A 17,576-nucleotide genomic window follows, 5' to 3' on the forward strand; every position below is an offset into this window, starting at 1 on the left:
TAAATTAGCACAATCATAAAGCAGTTCTGCTAGGTTGCAAATTATGCAGCTCTGTTATTTCATCAAATTGTTGGGTTATAAAAGTTAATGAAAATATATCTGGATAATCAACAGTTTGAAGTCAGTAACCATCAAAATAAAAATACAGTTTTTGGCAAAACTTGCGAGTTAAAGTATTTGCCTTCTGAATCTACAAAGTATCATAACGCGTCTTCCAGATGATTCCGTATTATGTGCTCTTGGCTACACGTAATTAATATAGATTCAAACCTGTTCACTGTTGAGCATATTTGTCTTATCCATTGCAAAGGTAAACTGGATAATATAAGTGCCCACCCTCTCTGGAACCACTTTATCCCTAAAAAAAACAAAATAAAACCCAAACAAATATGAGTCAGTGTCAAAGTCACAAGTAATTAAGTATGCAAGCAATTAAAACTCTGAGTAGTCCTCCAAACTAGTGAGAAATCCCTATTAAGGCATAATACTCCTCCTTCAGCAAGAAGGCAATCAAAGTTTCTTGAGAATTAGAACAAGGCTTTTGGAAGCTTGAATGAGGAAAGACTCCAAGAGTTTGTCTCTTCTAGCTGACAGGAAGTTCGTCATGACCCTATTATTCAGAAATCTGCAAGTCTACATCATTTAGCTTCCCACTCAGAATTTTCAAAAAGCTACTGGAACAAAGCATAGACATATTTAGACCTGGAGCAACAACCATTTCTCTCCAAATTTAGTAAAATTTACATAAAGCCTGAGTGGGTAATTCCTTCCTTAGTCAGACTGTACAAAGTTGGGTAACTTGGACCACTGGCCAAGGTTGACTATAGTAAGAGAAAAAAAAGAGTTTTCATTCTGCCTTACAGCATTCCAGAGTGCAGACTGCTGGCAAAGAACCCCTACCATCAAAATAAAAAGAAAAGCCCTGACACCTGAGGTTTTGCTGCTATAACTACACCCAGCAAGGAAGGCCACATGGCATCCGGAGGACCTTTGCAGTGTTTGGCAGGGGACAGAAATGACTTACAAATGCTTAGAAACTTTTGAGGACATACAAACAGCCAAAATTCAGGTATTTCTCCAAGGATGACATGTGGCACTCTTAAATTGATTAATGAGATTCTTGTTTTCAACATACAGCATCTTAACTGTTTTTTCATGTTTTTTCAATAACATGAAGAAATTTGTCTCTTCACATTTTGTTTGACAAGAATACGCAAGATTCTCTGGAATGTTTAACTTGAAAAAAACTAAATCCCAAAGGTTTAATATTTCTAGAACAGGCCATGACTTTTCTTTCTTTATATTTCACATACAGAGGTAACAATTCTATCTTCTTTCCTGCGTTTCATCTAGCTTAAGACTGACAGTAGCATCTGCCTTGTCAGCATACATTAAAACACTTAGTAGTAAATAATCATCTAAGGATCTCATGGCTGGACAGACGCAGACTTTATAAAAAAGAAGAAATAACACAATTGCTATGTAAGACTGCATATCAGCATCCATGTTACTGACTGGCGATAAACAGATGAAAACCATCTGAGAGTATGCCAAGAACAGGAAAGCTTGAGAGAAACTAGGTGCTAGACAGTGATGCCATAGACACTGGCAGCAACAAGTCATATGTACTTTTCTACAAGAACTGCTAATGGGCAGTGTCCACTGTCCTTTAAAATTTTTCAATAAAGTTGGGAGTTTTAATTCTGGACATTTCTGGACAACTAGTAAACTACAGGTACCTATGTCAAGGAGAGCCCACTCCCAGAAGGCAAAAGCTTGAATCAACAGCCAGTAGCACCATAACTATTTAGCTAATTCCACAGATTGTCTACCAGAAATAGATGCAGAGAGAATGTGGCAGCCAGGCACCAGCTCATGATGAGCCCTAGCTCTGCTGCTGATCATCTAAGACACTGTATCTGAATAAGTAGCTCAAGAAAAGATTACTAGACTGACAAGACCAAGGTCATGGTTCAGGACTGATGCACAGCTACAGAAGGTACCAAATAAAGAGTTAAGTCTGCTTTGTCCAGCCTGCAATTCTACAGTAGTTGAAGCAATATTGAAAAGAATAAGGAATGCTATTATACAAGGGACAAGCTGATGATGTTAAGTCCCCTCACTGCATTTCTCATAATATATTGATATATTATTTCAGCCTGTTTTCTTCTCTACTCTCAGGTCATACAAATGTCAAAAGTATCTAGGAAAGAATTCACTCTTCATCTCATTGCATCTTGCTTGTATCTTTCACCTTTTCTGTACCATACTAATGCTATGACAGACTTATTACCTAGTAAGTAAGAACTGTAAGTTCTATCAGTAATTATAAAATAAATGCTGCTATACCTGAAGTAGAAGAAGCTATCTTCCTTGTCATCCTTCCCTTTACTACAGCTAAAAGTTGTGACCTGTAAAGATGCAAAAAATTTAATGCAATACACTGGAAGAAAAGTACTTAACTTGTAATATGCTACCAAGACTTAATGATTTGCAGTACTGATAGCCCACAACAAGTCAATGTGACTGCCAATATTTTAGACATTATTTTCATGTTCTTAATTCCCACAGTTTTTTCTTTGCAAAATTCTGTGTGGCTAATTCTTATACTCTCCCTGACATGAGTTAGGTTCTGCAGAATAGTAATATTTTTGTCATTACTGTAGTACTGATGCTTGACCAGTCCAACAACCTGTAACAGGACAGACACTGATAAACACATAGGGTTGATCTGCAATATTTGTTATTTAAAATCTAGAACAGGATATAGATCTAAGTCACATGAAGGAAAGTTTCTACTATAAATATGTTTGTCCTATGCTGGCATTTTGATACCCATTTTGAAAATGCATTTTGATGACTTACATCAATTGGTGTCCTAACCCGGGTGCTCTGTGCTTCCCACAATTTCATAGAAATCCGTGCTGGATTAATATTTTTAATAATGGTGTCATCTTCAGAAAGAACACTAACCATAAAATCTGTGGGATGAAAGACAATGTGTTTTGAAGATTATTTTTAGTCGGAATTAAGAAGCTCAAACTTAATGAATTTCTGTGTCTCCCTCAGACTTAGGAGAAAAAAGACTTACAAAACAAGCATTCCAAAAAGGGCCAAAACAAGAAAGCATTTCAAACCAGATATGAAAAGCCTTCTCTCCTTAGCCCTGTCATCAGACCAGTTAACAATCCTTAGGAAAAAAAAAACCACCTACTTTATCCAGTGACAGCCTTAAAAAAATCCCAAAATTTCAAGTCTACCTTTCTCAGATTATCATTCTTATCAAGACAGCAAGCCAAACTGCTGCTTGCTCTCAGGAATGAGTATCACTTAGCAGCTGATTCCTTCCTTCAAGGACAAGAAATCCAAATATCCCTCTTTCTTCCCAAGTGCTTTAGCCATTCAACTGTTGGATAAAAAGGCACAGTAACTGTAAAAAGACTGTACCAACACCACTACCATTTTCCCAAGGGATCAGAATACAAATTTGAAGCTGAGTTTGGCTACTTCTTACAGACTAGGATCACACAGATAGAAACTGAGAGATATGGATCTCTAATAGATATCTGTATCTGTTAGCAATAGGATATAGGGAGACATTTCACTCTAGTTCTGCAGTCAAAATACTTGCCACTTTGTATCCCAATCTAAAAAAATTTACTTTTCCTGTATGTCCCATAGAAAGTGCAGTGGTCTGAAGAAAATGGAATCCAAGGTAGAACAAAATACTTTAACATTACGGTTACAGGTAGAATTCATGCATGTAAATGAACTTGCACTGCTCATGCAGGATTGAATTTTGCACTTTAGGGAAGGACTATGCTTTGATGTGCATGAAAAATTCAGGCATGACTCCCTCCAAGACTACAGCACCTGCCCTCAGGTACACCCAAGATCACCAGTAAATCAAATAATTAGAACGTTAAAGTATTTTTTTTTAATAAATATGAGGCTGTTAATACAGAATTTATTATCTAATGTTATTAAAAAATTTAATGTCATATATACTATATATATTTTATTGTCCTGGAGAAGTTGTTTAATTAATTCTCTTCCTATCTCAAAACCTGCTTGATTTACTACACACTACATTTGAAAATGGTCTATTTAGCAGGGAGGTCGGAGGTAGATGATCTTTTTCAGGTCTCTTCCAATCCAAACCACTCCATCATTCTTTGACTCCTCTACACAAAACTAAAACACCTTGTGAATTTAATCAAGTTCATAACCCTGTATGGAGTATTTTAAAAAACAAAAACAAAAATGTAGGATGGCCAAGAAACAAACCCTTTTGTGAGAAAATTGAGCAGGAGAAAAGAAAATTTTGTGCTGTCCTCCTGCTGATCACTTTTTGGTTTCTCTTGGCTCACAGTTGGCTCAGAGTTTCAGAGCTACTTCCTTTGTTACTATTCCACAAAAAGAGATGAGGGAAAACATACATGAACTAGCTCAGATCATATTACAGTAAGACAGAAGAGACATTCTGTAGTTTTACCATTTACAGATGGATAAAAGCAGTAATTTAGAACAAATAAATAAGAGGTCTTTTGAAATGCTTTCCAAAGATGACCTACATATCTCTTCTGTCCAAGTGTTACATCTCAGATACAGCTTTTACAAAGAACTGAGAGAAAACAGACCAGAAAAAGCAAAATATACAGCAGGAGAATAATGAAAATAGTTTTTCACAGGTTTACAAAGCTCTTGAGTGACTGGTTGCCACCAAAAAATCCTTACACTTACCAGGAAAGGTACTTCCTGCTGGAAAAGAAGGACTTTTGTCATATTTAACATTCAAGTAGACAGGTTTCTCTGGATCAGGGAGGACGTTCATTGTGATTACAGGACTGTGTAATACCGTCTTGTTGTATGAGGCTTTAAGCTGCAAAGTGTGCTCTCCCCTGTAAAATACAGAAATCATAAAAACAGATGTAAAATCTTTTCTGAAAAAAACAATTTTCAACAGGCTTCATGTCTGAAAAATATACATGAAAGCATGATAAAGAATATCTAGTAAAGTAGTAGTAAAGACAAGAAAAAAATGAAAGTGTTAATGCAATGTTAGATAAGTAAAATCATGAGTTTAAGTTATTCTTAAGATACTAGCTTACTAAATTTAATTTTGTGTTAATATTTCATTAATTTGATCATGTTTCATTGCCTGTACAACACTAGCAACTACAGCTTCAAGTAGCAGAAGACAGTAAAGCAGAAAGCAATGAAAATGCTGAGGAGCATTCTGCTTTGACCGAAGTTTCCAAAGAGTGAATCCAAGTACAATTCACATCTAGCAAAGTGCACTGAAAGTGTATGTCTTCAATGCTACCAAATAACATATTTTCTTTACAGTACTAAACACTTGAAAGTTAAGTTTTCAAATATAACTGGGAATATGGTATTTAACTGCATAGAGGCTGTACTTCCTAGCCAGTTTTGATTATGCTATAAATAGTATGATGTCACACCTGTTTCTAACCTCTGGTGGTAAACTGACAACTAACATTCATCATTCTTCTACCAAGTCACAGGCATTACAAATACACTGAGCATCATCAACAGCATTTAAAACAGCTTTCTTCCAAATGCAAAAGAGCATTATGGGTCACATCCTGCAGGGATGAATGCAAAGAACAAGCACTTATTGTTAGTTTCAAAATAACTTAAAGCCAACCCAGTCTTGCTCAGAAAACTCAGGGATACAGCAGGACGGTGAATATGAGGTGGATATAGAAACAACAAATTTGAAAAGTCATATGGGACATAAGTGTGTAAGGGGAGCCATACAGGAGAAAGTGAGCATGAAGAAACACAACATGAAGAAGCAGGAGCCACAGGACACACATCTGCTGGAAATGAGATTTCATCAGTTCAATTGCAAATAAGAAAAATTAAATGTATCCATTTAAAATTCCTTTGCACACTCTACCTATTACTTTAAAACAATGTCTAGCATGCAGAGAAAGTAGACTTTCAACACTGTTAAAATGTGTTCCTATTTTAAAAGCATTGTGTCTGGAACTGGCCACCTGAAGACTGTACATTTCAAATCCTTTAAGTGGTTTATAACACCACTTTCACTTGGTGCGAGTTGACAATTAGAAGATGTGGTTTACCATCACCAGAAAATAAAAGGAATCAGAAAATTTGAGCAACAGCTTCTCAGTAGATTAAAAGCAGCAGCTACCAAATTTTATTTAGTTAAGCCTTTAATTTTTTAGAACTTTCTATCTGGCCATCCACCTGCATACAAATAATAAATGTTTGATCTTAGCTCTAGATTAATACTTGGTAGCACTTTATGAAATTCATCTGGTTTTCACTACTTACCTAGGTGCATGAATACTAAAAACTCCCAGGTTAGCCCTACCAGTGTCATCTGTTTTATGCTGCTGGATGGAAGGAACAATCTGTCAAAAAAAAAAATTCTTTCAATGATACAGAAGTAATATCAAGTCTTAGAAGAATATGTTTATCTCATCTGCCTGCATACTATCTGTTGATTTAAGCTGTAGCTAAATTTTTGCACTGTAAATTATGGAAAGATGGACTGTTATGAAGACGATATTAATAAAGAGGTTTTAAATTCTCTGATGGCTTTTGAAAACAATCACTTCAGCTGAACTAGGACATTTTTCCTCATTAACATGTTCAACATATTAATTTATAAATTATATTATAAATTTATTAGTTATAAATGTATAACATTTCTAAATGTTATTTTTTAAATTGCTAATGATGCTACCATATCATTGACAGCAGATGTTAACCTGAGTATATTTTCAGATCCAAAAACCTTCTACAAACAATTTAGTCCCTGTTACAGTATTTCTCCACCTTGCACAGAGATTCCTGGGTAGCAAGAAGTGAATAATTATACAACTGCAGTAAAAATAACTGAGATATCTGTCTCTCTCTTCCTGTTCCCCATTCTAGTCCTGCTGCCAAAAATGTAAGACTGCTAGACAACCTAGAGAAAAGTGTTAAGACAAGTGATAAAGTACAGTACCTTATCTAATAAAATGCAATGATACTAGTCTAGAATTGATCTCAAGTTATCTGCAAAAAATGGCATTTAATCAAACACTAATCATGATAACTTCCTGTCACTGTTATTTTAGGCTTACACCACATATGGCTTATATATTTGTTTATCTAGGACATTAAGTAGCTGTAAGTGCTTTGAAGTCAATGGAAATTCCACGACTGACTTAAAGGAATTCTTGGTGACTCCTGCTGCTACAGAACAATTCCCCTTTAACTCACTAGTAGTTCTTCAAGGTGTGTTTTCTGTGTGCGCCCTGTCTTTGCTGCACACCTTTCCCTGGCACTGGAATGAAAATCTTACAATTGGCAGTACCTTTTAAGTCATACTTGCATTTACACATTAAACAGCGTTACCTAAGAAATACCTTGTCAATATATCAAAAGAACCTTAAATAGTTTTAAGAGCTGGGCGGACAGGAAAGGAAGCCATGGATACATTCTGAGTTACTCTGTAATAAATTACCCTCCAAGGAGGGAAGTCAACTCTAATGCAACAATGTGGCACAAATTTTTGTCATTATCTGAACAGTGCTTGGCATTAAATTGCTTTCCCTTTGCTACTTCAGCACAGATTTCATGAGACTAAGTGTCTAGCGTCCACTTACACAAAAAAAATTATTTTGGAATACTTGAAGTGGGCAATCTTCTTCCAGAATTATTTTCCTTCCCAAATCTCATGTTAGTAAGTTAAAGGAATAAAATCACTTTAGAAAAAAAAAAGTGAAAGTTGATTCATAATGGATCAGCTATGGCAGCATGAATTTATCCCTAGCATGTCACTAGAGAAATGCAATGGCAAAAAATATGTGCTTAATGGTTCAAATGGAAATCAGCATTGCAAAGATATAAGAAAACTGCCAAACTTTTCAAAAATTCTTTATAAGAGTATATTCAGCTCAACAAAATAGGTCTGTATTTTAGATTAGCATATATCACGCAACGGGAAGTTTTAATTTTTACAGAAACCAGTGCTTTGTGCGTTTCCTCTACTGAGGTGCAAATAATTAAGAGTGTTGATGTTCAACCATGCTAATTTAGTTTTGGACCTGTAAGATATCCTTTATCTTAAAGGACAGAGAACTTGAAATGCATGCTGCAACTGCATAATACCAGGCTTTGGAGACTTAGAGGGTGGAATGTGAAATATACAAAACATCTTATTTGAGAATTTCAATTCCAAATTCTTCTGATTTCTTTTAGGAGACTGCATACAAGATATTGGAAATGCCAAGGCAGAGCACACTGCAGTAAACACTTTGTAACAATGATCCACCTTGGCTTTCAGAACACTTTCTCCTGGACACATCCCACTTCGATAAAGAACATGTGGACTCTAAGACATGCTGCTGCTCCACCCTGGAAGAAGGCATAAAATCTGAAAAGACACTGCCATGCCACCTCAACATCTCTGATCAGGCAGCACAACCACTCAGTGTTACTGCCAAGACTGTACATTCTCTCAAGAACAACATAACTAGAACCCACAATGAACTTCAGCTGCCACCATAAAGGCAGTAGTTGGGGCAAACAAAAAAATCCCAGACTGTGAGGTAAGCTTCTATGGCAAGAGAGCCAAAAAAGCCAGAAGAAAGCTGTTCAAGATACCAAGAAATCTACTTAAAATCCAATTGAAAGAACCACAGCATAGTTAAATTGGGCAAAAGGTAAGGCTGTGCCACAGCTCTGGAGGGGTGAGCAAAAGAAGTTCTTGGCTGTTATGTATCCTGAGAAAACTGAGGAACACAAATGCACAGCAAGCAGGAGCAAAAAGGGAACAAGACAGGCCCCAAATGAAAATATGTTATGTCCAGAGGTGGATGAATATATCCTGTGTTGATAATATATATAATCAATGTAACAATCTGTGTCCTGACAGATAGGAATGTTTGAGAGCTTGACTTTTCTTTTTTTGTTCAAAACCAAGAACAACAATTTTAACAAATGGAGTATTCTGTCAAAGTCCTTCCTTTGTACAGACCAATGGGAAAACCACCTGACACTCATACCTCACTTAAGGAAATGACAGTAACCACTTAAATTTGGGATAGATTTGCATCCCCATTGTTTTGATTTCGTTTATTCTGCCAATGATTTCAGAGGATAATCAAGCAGGGATCAAACCTGCTGACCAGCTTTACATACAGACCAGTAAGTCATACATTCAGGAATCAAAATCAAAGAACCACCAGATAAAAATTATTTGGTTGCTAGTTGAGACTGTATCATTACTATCATTTAGTAAATTGCCTCTTACAATGTGAGGGATGGGTTGGTGTGATATATAAGCAAAATTAGGAAAAAGATCTGTAGAAGATCTGGAATGAATTTGAATTATAATTGGACACTGTCCTATAGGAATTTTGTTGTATTTGTGGTTGCTGTCCTGGGACCTGTTTATGTTATTTGTTCACACTACTCTTACACTGGATTTATTATTCTTTTGTGCTCTTACAATATTTTATTAACTTTTAAAAAAATGTCCTGAATATGGAGATAATGTAGACATGACAACAAAATTTGTGTTAAGCAAAGTTCACTTAATAAGGCCTATGCTTACCTTTAAATGGTTACCCTTTGTAAGGCTGATTTTCACATTAGGTTCAGGAGCTGGATTTCCCCATTGATCACACAATTGAACAACAAGGGGCCTCTGCAATTCTCTGCCATTAATCACTGCAACAGGCTGGAAGAGATACAAATGCATGATACTATTCAATTCTAGGTATCTTGGACATTCACAGCAGTTCAGAAATCCCCAGAACAATGGTGCCTACCTTTTCCATACTATTCTTCCCCCGAAACAGCTAGACCACGATCAAATTGTATGCAGGAATGTATTTCTAGAGTTTATTTATATTCTCTTATTTATATTCTCTTAGAATAAAATGCACTACTTGAATTGAATGGCATGGGTTACTCATGTTGATGTGACTAAAAGGAAGGACATGATTCTGAAGGGGCTTGTCAGTGTCCTTGTTGTAGGAAGAGCTATGGCCTAAAACTTTTATTTCCTGATATACTTAAACAGCTGTCTAGAGAACAAAAATAGTTATACCACTCCCTGAACATTTTGTTTCATTTTCTTCAGTAACATTCTTCTCCATTTTCCCAAAACACCAATCTTGATTCCTGTCCTTGATTCAGAAATACAATTTTCTTTTTTCTGCTATCAATTTTCTGTTCTGGTTTCTGCTGCAAGTTAAGCACTATTTATTTGAATAGCCAAAGTAAACATTGAAAAATAATTTAAAAAACCCAAGGCAAATAAATGTATGGCACCAAAAATCTCCAGCCATTTCCTTTGAGTCCTATACTTCATTGTCGTTAAGTGTTTACTTTCTGACAGTAAACACTTGTAAACTGAAGTATATTTGGGACTGCCATCCTACATCATGAACATCAAAAAAACCCCACAGGAGATGAAGGAGAGAGGAGCTGCCAGCCATTACTACCATTAAAGACTATGTTTAGAAAACAGCAGTGACAGATGGGTGTCAGGATCCAGTCCACAGTAAAATTATTGCACCAAAGAAAAGTTACACTACCCTTAGAAAGACAAATGGGGCAGAATAAACAGTTTAAAATATATCAGGCTGTAAACATATACATATAACTTAGATTACTCAAAAATAAGTTTACTTTTAAAAACCTAATGTAGTTAGCTATTGCACGAAAAATGGAAATAAAATACCTGATCAGAAACCATATTGCTTTTTCTTCCAACCAGAACTTTCAGCTTACCTTTTCTAACTCTGGCCAATCCACAAATTGCAATTTAGCTGGGGATCCTGCCACTAAATTCACTCTGATAAAGTCAGAAAATTCACGCCAAGCGAAGCACAATTCCTTGTTTCCAAGTAAACAGGGTTTATATCGAATACCTTTTACTTTCATTGTTTGAGTATTTTCCTATTGAGAAATAAAGAGAAAATTTTATCAAGAACAAATAAAGGGAAGTAAAATTTATTAATATTTTTTCAATATAGTATTTAGTATTGATGCTGTCCAGACACTATTTGATATGAGATGGTGGACTAAAAATTAAACTACAAGTTCTACTCCTTCTGTTAAATTTAAATGCACTTCGTGAGTAAGAAGCAACCCATTTCAAACTCAAGAATTTCTCAGAAACCTGTTTTCAGGTAATATCCAGTATATTTTAAAAGGTATAGACACTAGTCCACTTAACAAGGTTCTTCAAAAATCTTAAAATCAACTGTACCAACATAAATAAAGATGGAAGAAAAGACTAAAAGCAAGATAGAAGAAAACATAAAGAACAATAGACTAGAAACAAAGCAAAGCCGACTCAAGCACAAACTGAACTGGCCTCCACGTTGTATAGCTGCAGCAATGATAAGGTTTTTAACAGATGCTGCTTTGTTCCTTAGAACAGGATTATACAATTTTAATGCTTTAAGCCTCTAATCACACAGTTTACCAACTAGTGTGTAATTTGACTACCTTCCCAAAATTTTGGTTCAATTCTGTGTAAGAGAATTAGGACAATTACCACACAAATGCCACAAAGAAATAAACTACATGACATCTTATAAATACCTGCCAAGTTACTTTCAAATTTGATTTATCAAGTCCAGGCCCAGAAACTCCTAGGGAATTTACACATGCAGATGTCAATGTCTGAACCTGATTTCCAAACTGATCTGTAATCATTACATCTGTTAAAAAAGATGATGATGATTAAAATGATTATTAGGATGATTACCTCAGCAGCTGTTTTAATGAAACATTATACAACGTATGGAATATAAACGTACACAACATAGACACAATATAGAGAAAATTTACGTAACTATCACTAAATCACAGAGAGGCTGAGGTTGGAAGGTATCTCTGGATGTCACCTTGTTCAAACCCCCTGCTCAAGTAGGGCAACCTTGAGCCAGTTGCAGCCAAGCAACTTCTGAGTACCTCCAAGGAGGGGGACTCCAAACTCTGGGCAATCTGTGCTAGTGTTTAGTCACCCTTGCAGTGAAAAAGTGTTTCCTGATATTCAGGGAGAACATCCTGTATTTCAGCTGGTGCCCATGTCTCTGATCACACCTAGGAAAGACTGGCACCAACTTCTTTACACTCCCTTTATGTTTTTATATACATTGATAAGGAACCCCCAACCTTGTGGGTATAAACCAAACACGTCTATATAGATATATCACATATCTGTGCTTCCCACTTTTTTGAATAAAAGACTTTCTTACTATAAAGTTAAAAGAAAAAAAAATCTTAAAACTGAAAGCTGTTTTTCCACCTGCTCGTTTGTTCTATGTGCTTTCTTCATTCACACACAAGCTTTTAATGTCCCAAAACACTGTAAGAATTTTTTATTTCCCACTATGTCATGTAGTAACTGCATACAGAAACCAAAGGAGAATGAGAAGACTGATCCCTAACACTCTCTCCTCTTATGGTAATCTTAAAGTGTGTCACTTTGAAGTCCATGCCTTTGCAATAGTCTGAATGCTGTTATAGTCTTTCAGATTTCATGATATACAAACTAAACAAAAATATATGAACAATTCGAACTCAGTGTGGTGGATGTCCCAATATGCAAACTAAGAGGTAAATTTTATCAGAGAGTAACTCCAGAACTGTAAAACTGCAATTAAAGAAATCTGATCATCCTTCTGCAAACAAGAATGCAAACCTGTTTTTTATATTAAGGTAGTTGAAGGTAAGTTACTCTTGATGACATCTGCCTATATAACAGTCTTAACAAACTGCCAAGAAAAAGAAATGTGTCTTAGAAGAAAATGAAGAATATACAAACACTCACCGATTTCACTCTGCAGTTCTTCACCCATCTGCAGGGTGTTTGATCCTTTCAGTTTACATTTAATGTGTTTGGGTTCATCAGGAACTGGTCTGAGTTAGCACATGAAAATTGACTTATTTCTCTCATCAAGGTAAACATAACATAATAGCAGGCATAATAAATAACTTAAACAGTCTTAATGCTTAGTCATGTAATATACTTTATTTTCCTACTGCAGATACGTGAAATAACTAATTGCTGCACATTTACCCCTGGCATCAGAGTGCTGAGAATTAGTTAGTTAATTTTAACCTATTAAAATCACATGAAATACACTAAAGCAATTTAGAATCAGATTAATCTCAATAAACTTTACAAAGATACAAGTAGAGCTAACTGTTTAGACTCACTAAGAGTGATAAACTGATAATTTTAAAGTTCAATTTACAGCCTGCCATTTTTGAATGAGAAACCAGACGAGAACTAACTTCACAGTGATATTTCTTTCTCTTCAGTAACCAGTGACCTGACTCTTCAGTAAAACCAGTTATTCTGTAAGCTAATGTTTACTGCAATTTTACAAAGATAGCAATAATCCTCTTGAGTGTATCTATTCTTACACAAGTGATTACAGAGCTGGATGCAAACAGATCATGATGAAGTCTTTCACATAGGTAATGTTCTCACATGTAAACAATTTGCACAAATCCTTCCCACCTCCCAAGCTTACATTATCCTGTTAATTTACCAACCACTTTCATTATTTCAGTTTCTGTAGGAAGACTTGTTTTACCCGAAAGTAATGAGATCTACAATGCTATGGTAACAACGTAACTAATAAAGAAGTACTTCAAATGAACAAACCTGACTGTGAATGCACTCTCCAAAGACACGTGCTCATCAAGGTAAGTAATTAGACAGTAACGTACATCTTTTACTGAGGTTGGTACCTTCACATCAGGTAATAATCCCTGTATCAACAGCTCTCTGTCAATTTTAGGTGTCCAATTCACCTAGAATTAAAATTTCATAAATTAATCATAAGCTAAATTATAACTGACTAGCTACATAATACATTTTGTAGCCATTCTAATAACATACAGGTAATAGCAGCTTTCAATGGAAAGCCTGTACATTTCCCAGCAGTAGCCAATGATATCTGCTTAAACACAATCACCCGAAATAAAACCCCAAGCACATCAAAACATACATTAGGTTTCACTCATTTAACTTGAGCTAGGAAAGGTCCAATTCTTTAAAAAAGGTGTGACATATTTGGTGAATCTCTATGCTTATCTTAGGCTTCACATACATACACAGATGGAATAAGATAGGCAAGTAAGCCTTCATGAGGAACATGCCTACTGAAAGTTCCAAAATGTTGGGAAGGCTCCAGATCTGAGGAATCATAACTATGTCATAATTATTTTATGGGTTTAGAAGAAGCACTGGAAATCGTAACCTGCTTTTCATAACACTACTCTGAAGCACTACTTAATATTTAATTAACTAAAATAAAAGTATTTTTAAAAAATCCTTAAGAGGAGAGTTCCGTTCCCATGTTCAGTAATAAAGTCTTGAGGACTATTATTTCTTAGTCTGATTTCTATGGATTTTAAGGGAATCAGCTTTGTGTCTCTCTCCCTGTTATGCTGCTATTTACTCCAAAGTACTTGCCTTGATTTTTTCCACAGCAGCTGCAGTTATGGGTATTTCCCTTTCTGCTTCATCGTACATCTGAAATATAAGCTTGTTCATGACATGGCCAGCAACACAACTGATTTCATCCTGATGTTTAATTTGAAGAGCTTTTTGTCCATTCATGCTTAAGACCTGTAGTCTTGCAACATGACTGCTAGGAAGAAGTTTTATAATCTTTTCCACTGGTGGCACATCTTTGCAATCCTATACATGAGTGAAAAAAAAATAGACATATAATTAAGATACTAAATTTAAATATGCATACACGTAACTCCATAATAGCCTATGGCAGTGCTCTGGATTATCAAGTGTGATCAGGTGTCCAAACATGAAATCAGGTTGACTTGTCAAAAGTAAATTGACAGGATATGCCAATATACTTACAACTCTTAACAGATACTAGAATTGACGCTAGCCTTTTAAAGAGTAACCCTAAGTATCCTTTCATAGAATTCACCTTGCCCTATTAGTATTTATTCACACATTTTTCCAGGGTAGAACACACACAGGTATTATTTTCTCCAGCAGTGCGACTTCTGACTACCAGAGAAGTAGAATGTTCAATAGCATTTAAAAAATTGATATTTCGTGAACTTTGAAACTGAAATGCTACAAAAAGCTATTGATTGCCATACCTGTTCTTACACTAAGTATTTATGCAATGAGAGCTATTTGTCAAAACAATCCAGGAATTTAAAAGGGGAAGAAAAATCCCAGAAAACATGTATTTCTGAAACACCTCAGGGTTGTAAGAAATAGAGTAAGAGGTGAAGAAAGAAATGGAAACTCTTAGCCTTCTTGTGATTTTCTAGAGACAAAAAAAGCATAGCCACCTGACAATGAGGTTTATAATACCTAAACCAGGAACTTTTGGGAGCTAAGCTTATTCATAAAAGTTGCTAGCAAGACAGTATTGATGCCTGATGATTTTTATCTTTTCTTTTTATACCCTTTTTATACATTTTTATACCGTTTTTATACATTTTCATACTCTTTCCCTTCCCTTGTACCTAGCCCTACATGTTTACAATTCTTGTAGTCTGATATTTAGCTTAGTATGAATGTTTGGTCTTTTCACTTTGCAAGACCCCAAACTATCTCAGAACTAGAGGCTCCAACCTTGGACAGAGTCTCCTCTCTGGAATATGATTTTGCAAACTAGGCAGTAGTCTCATTTGGGGGGTGGTAATTAGAATCGGGGGACAATTACTTCATCTTTTAAGCCTCTTATTGGGGGATTTCAGGTAGATATACTATTTTGCGAGGTCCATAAATTTGTATATGCATTGTACAGGGCGTGCTTCTCAGCGTGTTGCCACCTTTGACAAGTGTGCACCCAGGATCCTATTAAAGCCAAGGTAATATTCCCTTTTCCCTTTACTGCTGTGTCTGCTTCATATTTTTACCAGCTGATAAGGCATCAGTACAATACACTTGTTTTCAATCTTTTGTTTGCCCAAACATTCCAAGCAATACTTACAAGTACTTCAATCCTTGCTTTCAGCATCTGGTCTTTCTTGATATTCTGCACATGTATAACTGGACCAGCTAAAATGTTTGTTCCTCCATTACTGCAGTCCACAGAATACACAGGAAGGTCTGAAGCACCTAAAAACTATTTAAAATGTAAGATTAAACATAAAGCTTCTTTCATAGAAGTAAAATTATTTCAGAAATTATTATTGGCATTAAGTCCAAATATATATAGACATATATATACATACACACACATATACATATATATACATATATATATAAATTATATACAGAAAAGTTTCATTTATTTCAGTTTTCCAGAGCCTGTAAGACAAACACCTGCATTTTTCTGCAAGTGCTAAGAGATGTGTGGTAGAAAGCGCTATGTTGCAGAAACAAAATATACTATCTATTCACTTGCTTAACACACAGTAATTAGACTCTTCTGCCATTATGCAATGAATTCAGTTAACTTGTGAAGCAAACTTTCATCTATTTTCTAAACATCACGTGCTAAACAAATTTAAACGTCAAGTTCAACATGTCATCCTGTCGCTGCAGACCCAGTCTACAGTGACTTGGTGCAAGTGTGAATTTGCACTTCATTCACACATATGAAGTGCAAATGGAATGTAGACTATTTTGCAGTGGGAAAATATTTTTAATTATTCTTGCTGGATTTGACTAGAATTGGAAAAGTCACTTTCTTGAGTTCAAAAAAAGGAAAGGCCAAAAGTGCACGTTTTTTTACTTCCTAAAGTCAGAGCTTTACTTCGTAAAATCAGATGTGCATTCCCCTCTGACCTTAGATTAGCGCTTATGATAATAGTCTTATCTAACATTATTTTTAGGCATTAGACTAGAATTTTCAACTTAAAAAAAAACCAACAAAAGTAAGCTGTAGAAAGTTATTTTTCTGAATAGATTTTTTTAGCATTGTATATGATAAATATAGCCTAAAATACCTTAAAATTTAATCTGTATATCCTCACATAATTTTCTCTTCCGTTCTAAGGCCAAGTTCCACTGATTGTAAAACTTACTGAATGACTCATAAGAGATGAGAGGTAAGAGAGTCACAGTTATGGCCAGCAAGCTGTAGAAACTTCAAAAGCATTGTTGAAGATACTAAATTTTACACAGATTCTCAAAAGAGACTCTTTTTCCAGCCCTTTAAAAAGCAAGAATCAAAATCCTTATGGCACACAATGAAATGCAGTTTACCTTACAATGAACAATCAACTCTGGCTGTGCTGTTATATTTCCTGATTCATCCAGTACTTCAACCTGAAAGGGAAAAGCTGTACCATTTTCAATCTTTAGAATTTCTGAATCTGGTTTTACTTTCAGCTGACGAGGAGGCCCTGCAAAAAATGCAGAATTGCAGAATAATTATATTTTAGATAAATTGTGAGACATTGAATTTCAGTTTTTGCTATCTCAAGCAGTTTTTAAAGCCAAGCTACCAAGATATGTGTGGTAACAAACCATTTCAAACAATTCAGGTATATTGGTTTGTAAGGAAAAGTCCTAGACACTTTCTGTCCTCCAATACATACCACCTGCCAATCTTCTTTATTGA

The 17,576-nt window shown here is 35.4% G+C and overlaps 1 protein-coding gene across 2 annotated transcripts in view; it reads right to left on the reverse strand.

Moving 5' to 3' along the window:
• The window catches only part of SMCHD1 (structural maintenance of chromosomes flexible hinge domain containing 1), a 70,573-nt gene that overhangs the window by 15,852 nt on the left and 37,145 nt on the right, over window positions 1-17,576 (reverse strand). For both annotated transcript variants that reach the window (XM_085052638.1, XM_085052639.1), the window contains 13 exons: window positions 17,219-17,358; window positions 15,999-16,133; window positions 14,495-14,722; window positions 13,682-13,830; window positions 12,839-12,927; window positions 11,605-11,723; window positions 10,786-10,953; window positions 9,602-9,727; window positions 6,328-6,407; window positions 4,744-4,901; window positions 2,866-2,981; window positions 2,350-2,411; window positions 271-358 (listed from right to left, as the gene is read on the reverse strand). In XM_085052638.1, the coding sequence (XP_084908764.1) occupies window positions 271-358; window positions 2,350-2,411; window positions 2,866-2,981; window positions 4,744-4,901; window positions 6,328-6,407; window positions 9,602-9,727; window positions 10,786-10,953; window positions 11,605-11,723; window positions 12,839-12,927; window positions 13,682-13,830; window positions 14,495-14,722; window positions 15,999-16,133; window positions 17,219-17,358 (1,658 nt within the window). The remainder of the gene's footprint in view (window positions 1-270; window positions 359-2,349; window positions 2,412-2,865; window positions 2,982-4,743; window positions 4,902-6,327; window positions 6,408-9,601; window positions 9,728-10,785; window positions 10,954-11,604; window positions 11,724-12,838; window positions 12,928-13,681; window positions 13,831-14,494; window positions 14,723-15,998; window positions 16,134-17,218; window positions 17,359-17,576) is intronic.

This window comes from Lichenostomus cassidix, chromosome 2 (genome assembly GCF_008360975.1).
Source record: "Lichenostomus cassidix isolate B80296 chromosome 2, HeHo_3.0, whole genome shotgun sequence".
Classification (NCBI taxonomy): domain Eukaryota; kingdom Metazoa; phylum Chordata; class Aves; order Passeriformes; family Meliphagidae; genus Lichenostomus; species Lichenostomus cassidix.